The 16554-nt window shown below is 49.2% G+C and overlaps 1 protein-coding gene across 1 annotated transcript; it reads left to right on the plus strand.

The window, feature by feature from the left end:
- The first annotated feature begins 2943 nt into the window (after nucleotides 1-2943).
- Nucleotides 2944-13931, plus strand: GSDMB (gasdermin B). Its single transcript, XM_024744325.1, is given in 10 exon segments — nucleotides 2944-3242; nucleotides 6526-6703; nucleotides 8511-8685; nucleotides 9411-9495; nucleotides 11400-11421; nucleotides 12135-12297; nucleotides 12402-12450; nucleotides 12838-12919; nucleotides 13280-13352; nucleotides 13788-13931. Coding segments are annotated over 10 exon segments (1239 nt in total). The 5' UTR covers nucleotides 2944-2974.
- The last annotated feature ends 2623 nt before the right edge of the window (nucleotides 13932-16554 follow it).

Here is a 16554-nt window from a genome sequence, read left to right on the forward strand (position 1 = left end):
GGTGGGGGTAACGGGAAGGGAGGCTGCTATGGGTTTGAAGCTCCTGCGTTGGCATGAGGGGGTGGAGATGGGTGGAAGGGGCCTGTGCGTCATTGTAAGCACAGGTCCAGTTTGACGCCCGTCTCTGCGGTGGTGTGAGGGCCGCGGGGACGTGGGACAGACATGATGAATGGTGGGGCCCTTCTGCAGCCCTTCACCCGGTAACCTCCTTGTGCAGACTGTGCTGGGGTGGGGCCTCTCGTGTGGCATGCACCTTTGGGGCCATCAGGCCACCTCCAAAGGGGTTTGGTGGGCTGCAGAGTCCCGCATGGTCCCTCTCAAGCGGGACAGCGGCAGGCGCAGGGAGTGACCTGCAGGGGCGGGAAGGAGCCGCCTTCTCCCCTCCCCAGCCTGACTGGGGTCCGTGTTACTTCTGAGAAGGTGTGGGTGCCAGGGCGCTGAGGGAGCGGTGGCAGCGGCGGTGGTGGCGTCACTGGCCCTGTTTTCTGCATCCTGGTCCCCCCAACCCCCGCCCCACGTATCATAAGGAACTTTGACCTCAAAATCTTTCTAAGCAAAGTGTGTGAATAGGATTTTTACTCCCTTTGTACAGTATTCTGAGAAACACAAATAAAGGACAGTGTGTTCCTATTTCCCCTGAGTTTGGCCTCTGCTTCCTGGAGGGGGCGGAGACGGGCCAGTGTGGAGCATCAGTCTGACCCTCTGCCTGGATGGTGGGAGGGCCCCTGGGACCTCTGCTTTTCCTGCTGCCTCCAGCAGAGCAAGCTGGAGGGGCTGGCGGGGAACTGGCAGAGGCAGTAAGCCGGCCAGAGAGCAGCATTTTGCTCTGGGACTTCGCCTGGCTGGTCCTCAGACAGAACTTACACCTCTGGGCTTAGCTTGTGACACGGCCAGGGAGGAGGTCAGTTCAGCAATGGCTTCATGTAGAAGGCAGAGCCCCAAGGGGTGCCCAGTCCTTTCCTCTGAATTCCTGCCCTGTTTCACTTCTCTTCCTTGCCTTGGAGGGCTGCATCTCCTCCTGGCCTTTGTGTCTTCAGAGGAATCTTCCTGCTTCCTTCTCCCCACCATAAGCATGAGTGGGAGGGAATAGGACTTACTGAGGCTCACATGACCAGGAGAGGGAGGAGTCTTTACAGCACATTCAGTGCAGTGTCATCTGTATATCTGTCATCTGTGTATATCTGTCATCTGTATATCTGTCATCTGTATATCTGTCATCTGTGTATATCATCTGTGTATCTGTCATCTGTGTATATCTATCATCTGTGTATATCAATCATCTGTGTATCTGTCATCTGTGTATGTCTGTCATCTGTATATCTGTCATCTGTATATCTGTCAGTCATCTGTGTATATCTGTCATCTGTATATCTGTCATCTGTGTATCTGTCATCTGTGTATATCTATCATCTGTGTATGTCTGTCATCTGTATATCTGTCATCTGTGTATATCTATCATCTGTGTATGTCTGTCATCTGTATATCTGTCATCTGTGTATATCTATCATCTGTGTATGTCTGTCATCTATCTCCCACCTGCTCCCTGGGTCCAGGAGGAGGGAAGGGTTGGTTTCTTACCTTTGGCCTGTCTGCCTCCACCCTAGCTATAATGTGGCTTATCTAAAAGCCTGAGAGGTGGGGCACTTAGCTTTCCAGTTTTTTTGGGGTTTTTTGTTTTTTTTTTCAATTCCTGTATTATAATTTCCTGAGACACAGTGGCCAGGAACCGTGCAGAGATCTTACACAGAGGGGACTCTTTCAACCTCCATTTTTGGTGAGTAGCTGAGGACAAAAAAAGAGGTGGGTGGCCCCTGAGATGGACTGTGGGCCTTGGGCACAGCCTTTCCATATAACCAGATGAATTCCTAGGTGGGGAGTGAGTGAGGAGTTGGCCACCATGATGGGGGCAGGGGCAGAGAAGGGAGCATGGGTGAGTAGGTGCCTGGGCTAGCCAGAAGGGACTTAGGGGAAGGTGGCCAGGAAGACTGTGAGGGGTGATCTGGCCTCAGGAGGGTGACAGAGGAGCCTGAAGAAAGGGAAGGAGATGCGGAATGATTGATGGAAGGGGAAAGAGTAAGAAGGATTTGGAGGAAAGAGAGCCCGAAGGGTCCAATGTGGTGGGGACACAAGAGCTGCTGCTGAACTGAAATGGGGGAGGAGCAGCTGTGTCAGGCTGGCCCTGTGGTGGGCCCGTGGAGGGTCCCGCAGGGCAGGCAAGATGGAGACAAAAGTAGACCAGGAGAGGGTGAAGGGGAGAGTGGGTGGAGGGAGATGCCCCAGGTGGGGTTTGGGGATTCATTTTATTTTACCAAGTATAAGGGGACCCTTCAGAAGTTGACCAGAAACTGAGGAGACAGGACTTGGGGGTGGGGGGCTGTCCAGAGCACCTAGCTCCAAGCCACTCTTGAGTACAAAGGTAGAGTACTACCTTTTCTCTTTTGTTTCCTTCTGAGGCCAGTTTATGACCATCTCACTGGGAAATGGTTGGTAGGGGCAACCATCCAACTGCCTTGCAGAACAGGAAAGTGGGGGTGGCCCAGGGGTCAGAGCGAAGCGAGTCATCTGTTGCGGTTGGTAATGTGAGGTCTGGCAGTCATGCCCCTCATCTCTTCCTGGGTCCTCTTCATCAGCACTGGTGAGGGTCTGGCTGGGGATGGTGAGCCTACCTTCCCACCCATCAGGCCCCTCTGAACAAGGGGCAACTCTGCTGTGGGAGATGCAGAAAACATCTCGCTTTCCTTCTGGGCAATCACCACTCCAGCTTTCCTCCAGAAAGTTTCCACAAGGGGCAGAGGAGAATCCAGCATTTGTGATGGCCATCCCACCTTAGTGTGTAGTGACCACCACACCTTCTGGAAACAGGGAAGGCAAACCGTTCTGGTAGGCCTAGAACTTTTGGATCTTTCTTGACCCCAAGCTGCCAAAGGTAGAAGATTTAAAAACCTGAACCAATATTTCCTTCCCCCAAACTGCAATGGGCTTCCTTTTCCCAGTTGGTCCAGGTACCATGCTCGTGGTATTTGAGAAAATCGCAAGAGCTGTGGTCAAACACATGGACACTGGTGGGGATATGATCGCTGTCAGAAGCCTCATTGATGCTGACAGATTCCACTGCTTCTATCTGGTGAAGGAGAGGAGACGTTTCTTTGGATACCAATATAAGAGAGACCTCACCCTGTAGGACATCCTGGAGATGGACAAGGGTGAAGGGCTGTTTGATAAGCTGGTTCCTGGGCTCCAAGGTCCGTATGAGGTGGGTGAGAGACTTTGTCTACGCCTACGCTACCCCACTGTCAACACCCCATTGCTATCAATGAGGTCAGCCAGTCAAAAAAGGAACCGTGGTATTTGTATGTACACGTCCATACACCTCAATTAAAGAAATGTATGGGAGAGCTGCATGGGGAGAAGGGAATAGGGGAAATGGAAATTTATTTTTATTGGAAACTCTTCTTTAATAGTCGTCTTTCCTATTTTTTTCCTTTGTAAATAATTCGCTTTTAAATTAGCCGAGGTCTTCTTGTGTGTTTATAATGTTTATCATTTAAACGGATAATTAAATGGAGGCAGTTAGCTTAGTGGTTAGGAAAGGACTCAGGCTTTAGAATTGGGGGCATCTGCCTTCGAAACCTGGCTCTGCCACACTTACCAGCTGGGTGACCTCTGGACAAGTGGTTTTATCTAAGTTTGTTTCCTCGTCTATCAACTCAAGAAGACTGTTGCAAGAATCAAAAGAGATAAATTACATAAATCATTTACCACAGTGCATGCAAGAAGGAGCATTCAATAAAAGTTCGCCTCAATCATTCTACTGGTGGCGGTTATTATTATTATCCCTTCCTGTTCCTGGAGATCATGGCTGAATGGGAAGTTGCTGGTGAGCAGAACTCCCTTAAGGGCTCAAAGGCCTTAGTAGAGAAGTCTGTTCCATCCCCCTGCTTCCAAGCTCAGCGACTCCTGGGGTTTCTTGGGTTTCAGAAGCCCCAGGATAGGTGTTGATGAACCCTCACTTGGAGACTTATTGCAGCATCTCACGCCTCATGGTGAGGAGTTTTACAGCTCAGACATCTCTGCCAAAGCCCATTTGGATCTCACCAAGAGATGGAAAAGAATTCTAACGACACCAGTGTATAGTTTTAGAGCACCTGCCACGTGCCTGGTACTGCTGTTATGTGACCAAGAGCAGTGCACAGAATACTCTGAGGTGGTGGGCTTTTCCACAAGTGGGGTTTAAGTAAGCAAGGGACTTTAGGAAATTTTCAGATTAGTATTTTTCAAAGACTCTGAGTCAAATCTCTGAAATGAGAATTGCCAAGAGTCAATTTACTAAAAGCTAATTCTCAAAAAAAAAAAAAAAAAAAAAAGACAAGTTCACTGGAAACAGAAGAAAACTTTAAAGCAGGACTAGAATGTTTTGCAATGATCATCTTACTCCCCAGGGGGCAGGGGCAAGTTTAATTATGGAAAAAAAAATTTGACTAAGTCAGTTAACTTGCTTTAAGGGAAAGTCTATCTGTTTGCATAAAAAAATTCAGAGGGAGAGATGAAACCAAACTAAAAAAGTCCTTAAGAATCAGATGAACTGGTCATTTAAATTGATTTTCAGCAACTTGGCCTGCTCCCTTTTCAAACAGATTATTATTTTTTTAACTAGATGGTGTAGATGGTGTACATCGTTGTTGTTTTTAATTAACTAAAGTCCATACTTTATTCAGATTTCCTTGGTTTTTATGTTGTGTTCCTTTTCTGTTCCAGGATCCCATCCAGGACATCATGTTACATGTAGTTGTCACGTCTCCTTTGGCTCCTCTTTGACTTGCCTTGTTTTGGATGGCCTTGACAGTTTTTTTTTTTTTTGCGGTACGCAGGCCTCTCACTGTTGTGGCCTCTCCCGTTGTGGAGCACAGGCTGCGGACGCGCAGGCTCAGCGGCCATGGCTCACGGGCCCAGCCGCTCCACGGCATGTGGGATCTTCCCGGACCGGGGCGCGAACCCGCGTCCCCTGCATCGGCAGGCAGACTCTCAACCACTGCGCCACCAGGGAAGCCGCCTTGACAGTTTTGAGCAGTAGTGGTCAGGCATATTGTAGGACACCCCTCTGATTGGAATTTGTCTGATTTTTTTCTTATGGATAGACCTAGGTAATGGGTTTGGGGGAGGAAGACTGCAGACGTAAAGTGCTGTCCCCATCACATCATATCAGGGTTATGTACTATCAACATGACTTCTCACTGTTGATGTTGACCTTGGTCAGCTGGCCGAGGTACTGCCTGTCAGGTTTCTCCACTGTCAAGTTACTCTTTCCCCCTGCTCCTCCTCCATACTGTTTCATTGATTGGTTGATTGATTGCTGCACCGTGTGGCTTGCAGGATCTTAGTTCCCTGACCCAAGGATTGAACCCATGCCCCCTGCAGTGGAAGCCCAGAGTCCTAACAACTGGACCGCCAGGGAATTCCCCCATACTGTATTCTTTGTGTGCATAAGGTTTGATTTTTCTTTCTCTCTGATAAAGTACCCACAAACTTTTACGTTACTCAAGAAACAATTGGGCCCTGAGACATTAGCGTCCCACACACAGGACTGATTTCAGGCACTATTTCTAGGTCTGTCATAGTTCCACCAGTTTCAAAATGCATTTCTTCTCTGTAAATCTGGCCCTGCCCCCCAAATCCAGCAGTAGAAGTTCTCCCTGCTCTGTAGGCTCAGAACTGGGAGGTCTGAGAGAAGGACACGCAGCCTGGCAGCATCTCCACATATGCTCCACTAGCTCCAGGGCAGCAACTGACTTGGAGTCCACGCCCTTATGCAAGGCCTTATGCAAGGCCTTATGCAAAGCTGGGCAGAGTCCACCTGGGTGGGCAACTTTCCAGACTTGCCTCACTTCACACCTGCACAGTGCACACAAACACAGAGACTGAACTCTGCTTAACTTTTATTTCCCAAAGGTCAGGGCCTCCTAATTCTTTCACTTTACTTTTCCTTGTCTCATTTCAGCCTCTCAAATAGTTATATAGGACTAGCTCACATTTACTGAACATTTAGTATGTGTGCCAGGCACTTTGTTAAGTGCTTAACTGCATTAGTTTATTAATTTCCTCAAGCATGGGAAGTAGGTACTATTAATATTTCTCCTTCTATAGAGACTTCCCTGGTGGTCCAGTGGTTAAGACAACGAGCTTCCATTGCAGGGGGCACGGGTTCGATCCCTGGTTGGGGAACTAAGGTCCCACATGCCGCAGGCCGTAGCCAAAAAAAAAAAAAATTCTCCTTCTATAGATGAGGAAACAGATTCAGAGGTGATGTGACTTATCCAAGGTCATTTGGTAAGAAGGTGGCAGAGTGGGCTCCAGGCATGATGACTTCTGGTGAGAACAGCATTGGCTGGAGAGCCACAGCTGGAAGAATTCCTCAGAAGGGAAGGGGATTGTGGAGGGGAGCCCAGGACGGGGTGCACCAGGGAGGATTTTCTAGAGAGAGATCTTTTGGGGTCAGCCTCAGTGTGACGTTTACCTTTCTCTTTCCAGGTCAAGAGGTTAAGTCCCAAGTTATGGACAGCGTAGACTCAAAGGGAAGTTTGACAGTGAAATTACCCAAAGAAAAAACACTTGACGTGGGAATAACATTCTCCAGGTCCCTGGAGCAGGGCATCGAGTTATCAAAGACCCGGATACTCCAGAAATTCCTGGATTCCATTAAGAACAAGTGAGGCTGGATGCGGGCAGCAAGGGGGAGGGAGAGAGGGAGAAGCCCATTTTGGGCACCAAGAGCATCTGAGGTGGGGGGCCCCTGGCTGGTGCAGCCTCCCACTCCCTACTCCCAGCTCTCCCCATCCCACTCCTTCACTCAAGCATGCCCTCCTCTTCTCCACCCTCAGGAAGCCTTCTCATTCTTCCAGGATCAGCCTCCAGGAGCCCTTCTTCTGAGGTCCTCAATTCACTTATTTCCCTGCTGTCCTCCGGGGTGATTGATTTCTTGGGCTTGGACCCAAACTGGCTGCTTTCAAGAGGCCACTGTCCTCTGTTTTCCTATACTGTGCTGCTCAAATCTGTGTTTTGTTCCTGTTTCACTCTGCCTTGCGGCAAGCCCGTGGTTTCCATGTTCCCTCCCCTCACTGCACTCAGAACAACTTGTGACCAGGGACTGACTTTACTAACCTCTCTGTTTATCCCCAGCACATGGTAAGTACTTGGTAAGAGAGCTGAAGTGAAGCCCAGTGAAATCAAAGCACCCCCGTTGAACATTTCCTGCACAGGAAGTGCCACCGGCCCACCCCACCAGGGTGGCACCAATCAAGTGCCACAGAAGTTCTGATAGCTGAGGGCATGGTCCTTCCAAGGGACTTAGAGGGATACTTCCTCCTCAGCAGTCATGTTGTGGTCGGTATCGGTGTCTTCTTCCCTAGCTGCAATTGTTGGAAAGTGTGGATGGGTCGGGGGAAGGGGCCCCACCGCTCTCCTGGGCTAGCCCTCCCTGAGCACGGTGGATGCCTTTTGTTTTTCCTCTTTAATTAAAAACTGAAAGCCTTGCAGTGAAATTGTACTGGTCCTTTGATCTACCCCTACCCATCACGGTATTGCTAGGGAGGGGGCTTCTGCAGTTTTTCTGAGGGAACTCAATTTTTCTAGCAAGCCTGTTGTTTCTAGAGTGAAGCTATGTGGAATGTGTAAATAGAGTTGGGGGGGGGAGGGTAGGTAGAGGAAGATCTGCTCAGGCAAGGATGTAGGACTTTCTTGGGGGTCTTTTGGTTGCGAATACCAGAAATTCCATCAGGTAGGGAGGGAGGGAGGTTTATACATACATTTATATTTGGCCGCTTGGGGTCTAGTTGCGGCATGCATGCGGGATCTAGTTCCCTGACCAGGGATTGAACCCGGGCCCCCTGCATTGGGAGCGTGGAGTCTTAACTGCTGGACCACCAGGGAAGTCCTCCATCAGGCTGTTTTAAGTCACCAAATGAATTTCTTTATGGAATCAGAGATGCCTCATGGACCCCCAAGGGTAGACAATTCAACCAGGCCCCAGAGACCAGTGCAGGGAGCTGGAGCCCCTTCTCAGAGAAGGGGGTATTGTGGACTGGGCAGATACCTATCTCAGTGCCATGGGAAGGGCACAAGCTTTGGACTCATACAGACTGGGGTTTGTATCCCAGTTATACACTTATTAGCTGTGTGAACTTGGACCATTCACGACCTGTCTCTAAGCCTCAATTTCGTCATATGAAAAACGGATGCAATCCTGCCTACATCATAGCGGGGCGGTGAGGGTTAAATGAAATGACGCGTGAAGTATCTCACAGTGCTGGTACACTGTAACCTTCCAGAAATGCTAGCGGGTTCCCTTCCCACTTTGCACCCCGTTCCCGCCCACAGTGGGTAAAGTGAACTGGGACGGGGGTGCTGTGGTCTTCCGGCCTCAGAGGCACTTAATCTCAAATAGAAACGAGCTGCTGGAGAGGGAGAAATGTCCCTGGGAGGTGGGGCCCCTCTCATTGCCCCTCTACTCCCTCCAGAAAGCTGAAGAGGAGTAAAGAGCCCCCTACGTTCCAATCAGTCCAGGCGATGAGAGAAGATCTTTATCTAGTGATGGAAACTCTGAAGGCGACAAAGACTGTAATCCTGAAAAGTGAAAAGCAATATATTTTTTGGGACCCCGTGAAATGTTTTGGCCCCCGATATGAACACGAGGTTAGGGTCCTGGGAGGTGGGGACTGTGGGAGAGCCAGCTCGGCTCACCCACTGCAGGTCAGGGGCTGCCTTCCAGCCGCCACACTCTTCAGCTCTTCCTTTAGACCTCTCTGAGCAGTCTTGCCTGCTCCTTGGCCTTCTTACGACTTCTCTTCTTGCCCCAACAAAGTCTGTGTGGCATCACTCAGCCTCTCCCCTGTTACTCTCTAGTGGTGCTCTGTCTTCATTTGCTTCATAGCGCTTCCCACGGTTCATAGTTACTCGGGTGTTTTTTGCTTGTTCATTGTCTTCCTCGCTTTCCAGGAGGCAGGAGGGCAGGAGCCACGATGCCTGGAACAAAACGGGCCTGTTTTGTCCTCTATAAGTTTTTTTTTTTTTTTGGCCACGCCACGCAGCTTGCAGGATCTTAGTTCTCTGACCAGGGATCGAACCCGGGCCCCTGGCAGTGAAAGCGCCAGGTCCTAACCACTGGATGGCCAGGGAATTCCCCATAAATATTTGTTGAATGAAGTGGAAACAACATGAGTTTTGGGGTCAGATGCGGGTTCAAATTTCAGCTATACTGGCTGTGAAACGGGCTCATCTGCTGACCCTCTCAGAGCCTCGGTTCTCTCATCTGTAAGAGGAGGATAAAAATGTCTGCCTCCCAGGATTGTTTGGGAGATCAGGCAAGATAACTATGTCAAGCACTTACGGATCAATCAACCTGAGCTCGTTTTTCCTAGCACCAAACGGAAGTGACCATCACCCCTGAGAAGGTCCTGGGCTATCAAGTAAAGCAGCTAGTCTTCCCCAACGCAGAGATTATGGGTAAGCAAGGCCTAGTGGGGCGGGGTGGATGGGGGAGCCTGAACACATGAGTAGGGTGGGGGTTGATTCAGCTGGGGTCTATGTCAGCCTGGAGGGGCCCTGGTGAGCTGGAAGGTGGGGGGGAAGTTCCAGGGAATGAGAAGAAGGGTGATGAAGGGTCCTTGCTCAGACACCACTGACCCAGGGTTTGCCCCAGCATGACACTAATTCTTCCCTAGAAGTGTTAACTCCCATCTCTCTCCCAGTAATTTTTTTTTCTGTTGGAGGGCAGGGTGGGAAGGTTGGGGAGAAAGAGGACCTTACAGAAAGAGAACTGAGCTTTCTTTTTTTAAAAACAATTTTTTAATTTAATTTTTTAAATTATTTTTGGCTGCATTGGGTCTTCATTGCTGCACGCGGGCCCTCTCTAGTTGCTGAGAGCGGGGGCTGCTCTTCGTTGCAGTGCGTGAGCTTCTTATTACAGATCACAGGCTCTAGGCATGGGGGCCCCAGTAGTTGTGGCTCGTGGCTCTAGAGCGCAGGCTCAGTAGTTGTGGTGCATGGGGCTTAGTTGCTCTGCGGCAGGTGGGATCCTCCCAGACCAGTGTTACGAACCTGTGTCCCCTGCATTGGCAGGTGGATTCTTAACCACTGTGCCACCGGGGAAGTCCCAGAACGGAGCTTTTTGATAACTGGTCTTTCTCTCTTTCTCTTTTTACAAACTGGTTTAGGTATTAGGTTTTCTCGGGCAGAAAAGAAAAATCCTTTCCAGAAGGTGAGTGAGCTTCTGGGCCTCCTGTTCATCATTCCAGAATGGGCAAGGATACTATTTTTACAAAGAGGATAACAAATGGCCTGGGATTATAGAGTTCTTAGTGCTAAGAATGTAATAGGATGCACCCAGGTGGGAACTGTGGTAAGGGCAGGAGAAAAATCTGCCTGTTGGAGAAGTAGGTTGGATTGCATGTTGACCTAGGGTTTCCAGGCTCCGCCAACTTTGACTTGCTCTGTGCAGGTCAGTGTGCTGGATCCTGGGCTCACAGCCCTTACTGAAGGGTTACTGGCCTAGGAAGCACACTTGAATTGCCTGGCCAGTTCTCACACAATAGCACTAGCACTGAAAGGAGCACTGGACTAGGAGTCAGACGGTCTCAGGGCCCAGTCCTGGCTCTGCCACTCACTAGCTCTACAGCCTCCTGAGCCACGGTTATGCTGACGTTAAAATGAACTAGGGGGCTTCCCTGGTGGCGCAGTGGTTGAGAGTCCGCCTGCCGATGCAGGGGACACGGGTTCGTGCCCTGGTCTGGGAAGGTCCCACATGCCGCGGAGCGGCTGGGCCCGTGAGCCGTGGCCGCTGAGCCTGCGCGTCCGGAGCCTGTGCTCTGCGGTGGGAGAGGCCGCAGCAGTGAGAGGCCCACGTACCGCGTGGCTTCCTCTGGAATTTCAGAGTCTTTCCCTGAATCCAGTAAGGGTTGTTACTGCCTAAAAGGCCTTGTGAAGGAGTAGAGAGAAGTCTAGATGGAGCAGAAAATTCAAGAAAAATTTTCTGGAAGTTGTAGAAGTTGCAGTTTCAGTCCTGGCAAGGTCTTGCTAGCTCAAAAGAGACTAAAGTGCCATAACAGAGGAGTCAGGGGATAGATTCCAGTTCCTGCCCTGATCCAAACTTGCTGAGCGGCCCTCTCTGGGCTTCCATTTCTCCTTCAATCATCTAGGCGTAATCCTACGCCTGCTGTCTCTGAGGGTGTAGGAAGGGGTCTGTAAATACAGTGCTTTGTCATTTACACACGATGAGGATGCAGGCTCCCTGGCATGGGCAGTGAGGGCTCAGAGTCCAGAATTGAAAACTTCCACCACTGGGACAAGAAGGTCCACAGGTGGGTGGAGGTGACCTGAAGACTCTCTGAGATTATTCTTCCTCTCTGCAGAGAAAGATGGCGGTTCATCTTGGTTAGGTAAGGATGGAAGCCAGCTGTGTTCAGGGTAGCTGGCCTCTGGCCTCAAGAAGTGCAGCTCAGGTGGGGCAGCTGAGTGCGTGTGAGTGTGTGTGCATATGTGTGTGTGGCAGTGGAGCTCATTGGGAGGAGAAGGGTAGGACAGTGCCCAAAGCAGGTTTCAACTTCAGTCTGGAGAGTGCATCTGTCTCCTCTAAACACAGTGATTCTCATGGGTTGTAGACATCACCTCGGGGGAACTTTAAAAGTAGTGATACCTGAGTCCCACCTCTAGAAATTCTGACTTAAGTGATCTGGGGGTGTGGCCTGGTCTGGGCATCGGGTCTGGGCACTCCCCAGGGGATTCTCATGCACAGTCGAGGCTGAGAACCACTGCTCTAACTTCCTCTAAATCCTCACTACTCCTGCTGGGGCCCAAAGCTTGCACTTTGAATGGAAAGGACAGCATAAGCTTTGATTTCCTGCAGATGGAGAAGAATTGGGGGTTGGTATAAGACTGAGGGTGAGTTGGGGAGGTGGAAGCGGGGTCAGCGGGAGGCAATGCTGGTGGGCGTCTGGGAAGAAGGATGTTTTAACAGGGAAAGACTAGAAGAAGGGAATATACAGAGAGGTGGTCTCCAGAAGAAAGATAGATAAAGAATGGCGTCTGGGGGGCCTTGGTAATGGAGATTGCTAGGCTAGGTGGGTGGGGTTCTTAATTTCTGCCTCTACTGGGAAGTCCTTGAGTTTGGAGGATTTCCCAAGCGTGAAGGAGAGGATGCAGGACATGGTGCGAGTCCTCCAGAATCCGACTGAGGAGCGAAAAGAGGTGCTAAGCTGCTTCACGAAGTGCCTCAGCAAGGATGAAGAGCTGCAGGATCTAGAGCGAAGAGTAAGAGGCCCAAGGAAGAACTGGGGCAGAGAGAGGGAGGAGCCAGTGCGGAGACAACCTGCTATAATGGGAGTGGGCTTATCTCCCCCATCTCCTGGTCCTAGGTGTCTGAGGTCCGGCGCTCCGGGGAGCTACAGATGGAAGGCCCAGCAGGTTCTGTCATGCAGCCTTTTTAACGCTGCTGGGATCTTTTTTTTTTTTGAAACAATGAATTTTATTTTTTTTATACAGCGGTTTCTTATTGGTTATCTACTTTATACATATTAGTGTATACATGTCAATCCCGATCTCCCAATTCATCCCCCCACCCCCCCACCCCCGCTTTCCCCTCTTGGTGTCCATATGTTTGTTCTCTACATCTGTGTCTTGATTTCTGCCTTGCAAACAGGTTCATCTGTACCATTTTTCTAGATTCCACATTTATGCGTTAATATACGATATTTGTTTTTCTCTTTCTGACTTACTTCACTCTGTATGACAGTCTCTAGGTCCATCCACGTCTCTACAAATGACCCAATTTCGTTCCTTTTTATGGCTGAGTAATATTCCATTGTATATACGCTGCTGGGATCTTGATAGAGGAGCACACAGAAGCTGTTTCGGATTTCTTGGATGACTTGATGGGTGAGGAGGGGTTTGGATGTAAGCTGGTGTGGAGGAAATGCTGAGCAGAGGGGCCTGTGGGGAATCAAATCTTGGGAGGAAGAGGGTATACACTGCCTTTTACATTTTGTGAGGCATAGAACTTCACACTTCAGACACTGGCCATCTTTCCCAGGCCAGGGATTGAGGGACAGCCTCCTCTTCCCCTACGACCTCCTGCAGGCTAAGAGGAAAGCAGGAGCCCTTTGGAAGAACCTCCATCTAGCACTCCTTGGGGCTCTCTGGAACTTCTGATGCTTGTCCCAGCTCTCACCAGACAGTGAAGCCCCGTCCCACTATGTGCCTCGCCTCTCTACCAGCCACCCTCCTTTTTGCCCCCTGAGCTGTCTGAGGAGGGGCGGCTTGTTGCTGAGGCCCTAGTTAAGGGGACCCTGCCCTTTTTGAAGGACAAGGTAAGACAGCCTGGGCTGAGGGCCCAGGTCCTAGTGGAAGTGAATGCCTGTGCTCTCAAGGATCCAGAAGTCCCAGTGACGAGTCCCTTCCTACTTCATAGTCCTCTGCCAGCTGTCTGTGCAGCTGGTTTGTGGCAATTCCCCAGATATATAGTTTCCAGGACAACTTAGGATGGGCTTTTTAGGCTCTGTTGCTTGCCTATGGGCAAGAAAGGGGGTTGGAAAACTGTTAGTCCCAGGAGGGCAGTTGGCCCCACCTTGACTGATCAGCAGTGCCTGTCACTATGTTGCGAGTTTGAGGGTCTCCAGGCAAGAGTGCCGTGGTGGATTGCTACGTCTGCCATGGCTCAGGATTGAGGAGTGCAGCCAAATATTTGCCATTTCTGGCATATTTCCTTGTTTCTAGATTTTACAGTCTGGTGGGTTTCCTTCCAGGTGGAGCCTATCCTGGAGCAGAACCAGGGTGAGCAGCCCCGTGACGTGGGCTGTGACCCTGAGGCATGGACTCTCCGTGCCCTCTACGTTGTTGTCTCCATCCTGCTGCAGCTGGGTGAGAATTCTACCTCTGTGTCTTCCTAATACCATGTCAGCTCTTTTTTTAAAAATAACTTTATTTATTTATTATTTATTTTTGGCTACGTTGGGTCTTTGTTGCTGTGCGCGGGCTTTCTTTAGTTGGTGCGAGCGGGGGCTACCCTTCTTTGCGGTGCACGAGCTTCTCACTGCGGTGGCTTCTCTTGTTGCGAAGCACGGGCTCTAGACGTGCAGGCTTCAGTAGTTGTGGCACACGGGCTCAGTAGTTGTGGCTCGCGGGCTCTAGGGCGCAGGCTCAGTAGTTGTGGCGCACGGGCTTAGTTGCTCCGTGGCGTGTGGGATCTTTCCAGACCAGGGCTCGAACCCGTGTCCCCTGCATTGGCAGGCGGATTCTTAACCACTGTGCCACCAGGGAAGTCCCTCCTGTCAGCTCTTTAAGCATTCTCCCCACAAGCCTCTGGGTGCTCCCCTCCCCAGTCCATTCTCACCATCCCTATTCCCAATCACCAGAATGATGTCTTTAAAACAAGCCGCTATTTTTTGATACATCCCATTTACCATGATAATGTCCAAAAATCAGCCTGGATTGTATGATTAAAAGTGGCAGATTGATCATATTAATTTCCTCTCCCTCTTGAAATCTCACTAAATGACAATAAAGCGATGGAAAAGATAGAAACCCACAGAATAAAGAGAATTAGGCAGCAGATAAGGGATTTCAACACATCTTTGGAAGCAAGGAAGCAATTATAGGAGTGTAAGCTAGGAGACACGGGACTGAGGGATGCGTAGGAGTGTAGGAGGAGACTGCTGGTTTTCATCATAAGCCTTTTAGTTCTATGTAACATTTTTCAAGACAATGTAATTAAAAGCAAAAGAAATATATATTTGTTGTAAAGCATTTCAGATATTTCTCAAAGTCCAAGGTGAAGGCACCCTGTGATCTCCCTTCTCCCTTTAATATAACCACCATTAACACTTTGGGGTATGTGAACATTTTTTCTATGGAGCAGTTTTAAAAATGGTAACTTAAACATTAAACTAGGAATGATATAGCATACATTTGTTTTGTATCTATCTTTTGAACTAGTCACTTTCACATTTAAATTTGTAAAAATATTATATGCAACAGGAACTCTCATAAGTGCTGTCGGAGTGTAGCTTGGTCCACCACTTTGGAAAACTGTTTACCAGTATCTACTAAAGCTAAACATACACCTTTGACTCAGCAACTCCACTTCCTTGGCATATACCCAAGAGAAATGAATGCACGTGTTCACCATAAGATTGCATGCACAGAAACGTTAAAATAAGAGCCCCAAGCTGAAAACGATTCAAATGTCCAATAATATTAGTATGGATACATATATTGAGGTACACTTATGCAGTAAAAGAGAACAAATTACTGCTACACATAACAACATGGATGGTTCTCACAGACAGAATGCTGAGCAAGTGAAGCCAACACAAAAACACATGGGTCTTCCGAGAAGTAGGTGCCAAAATGGAATCAGATATGCAAGGGACTTAATAGGGGGAAAGCCCGTGAAGAATAAAGGGAGGGAGCAGGAATCGGCATGGCAAACCTTCAAATCACAACGAAGGTCTAAAACTTGGGAATGGAGAGGAGGAGGGAAAGACTAAGTAGGAAGGGTCTCAGGTGGCAGCACAGTCTGAGGGTCTCAGCCAAGCCAACCTGAGCAAAGGTGGTCTGCCGGAGGGCCCCCCATCAAGGCAGAAGGGCCAGGCTCCAGTACCTCATACTCAGCTTGTGGCTGGATGTAGCCCCGGGGAGCTGGGGCGCAGAAGACAGATCTGCAGCGGGGTAGGCTAGAGGTTCTCGGTCAACTCTGCTTCCCACAGCAGGTTCTCCTAAAGAAAATCCGGGTGGTACCCTCCGTGGCCACTACAATACTGTATGATTCCATTTATATGAGGCTCAAGAACAGGCAAAAGCAAGCAATAGGGGTAGAAGTCACAATAGTGGTTATCTTAGTGGGGACAGTAGTGACTGGGAAGGGGCATGAGGGAATCTTCTGGAGTGCTGGAAATATATCAAGATTCACTGAGCTAACATTTAAGATCAGTATATGTTACTGTAACATATATATGTATATATACAGTATATGTTACTGTAACATATATAGTGTATTATATTCAATACACCAATAAAAGTCTTAAAAAAACACACAGTATATAACTCCATGTAAATGAAGTGAAAAACAAGCAAAACTACATGATGGTGGTAGATGTCAGAATAGTGGTTATCTCTGGGGCTTCCCTGGTGGCACAGTAGTTAAGACTCTGTGCTCTCAATGCTGGGGGCCCGGGTTTGATCCCTGGTCAGGGAACTAGATCCCACATGCATGCTGCAGCCAAGAGTTCACATGCCACAAATAAGGAGTCCACATGCCGTAACTAAGGAGTCCTCGAGCTGCAACTAAGGAGCCTGCCTGCCACAACTAAGACCCAGTGCAGCCAAAAAAAAAGAAAAAAAAAATAGTGGTTATCTCAGTGGGTGCAGTATTGCCTGGCAAGGGGCATGAGGGAATTTTCTGGGGCACTGGACATATTTTATATCTTGATCTGGATAGTGGTTACATGGATGTGTAACCACGTTTACATGTGTAAACCTTTATTAAGCTAAACACTTAAGATCTGTGCACTT

Source organism: Neophocaena asiaeorientalis, unplaced genomic scaffold (genome assembly GCF_003031525.2).
Source record: "Neophocaena asiaeorientalis asiaeorientalis breed wild unplaced genomic scaffold, Neophocaena_asiaeorientalis_V1.1 scaffold1, whole genome shotgun sequence".
Classification (NCBI taxonomy): domain Eukaryota; kingdom Metazoa; phylum Chordata; class Mammalia; order Artiodactyla; family Phocoenidae; genus Neophocaena; species Neophocaena asiaeorientalis.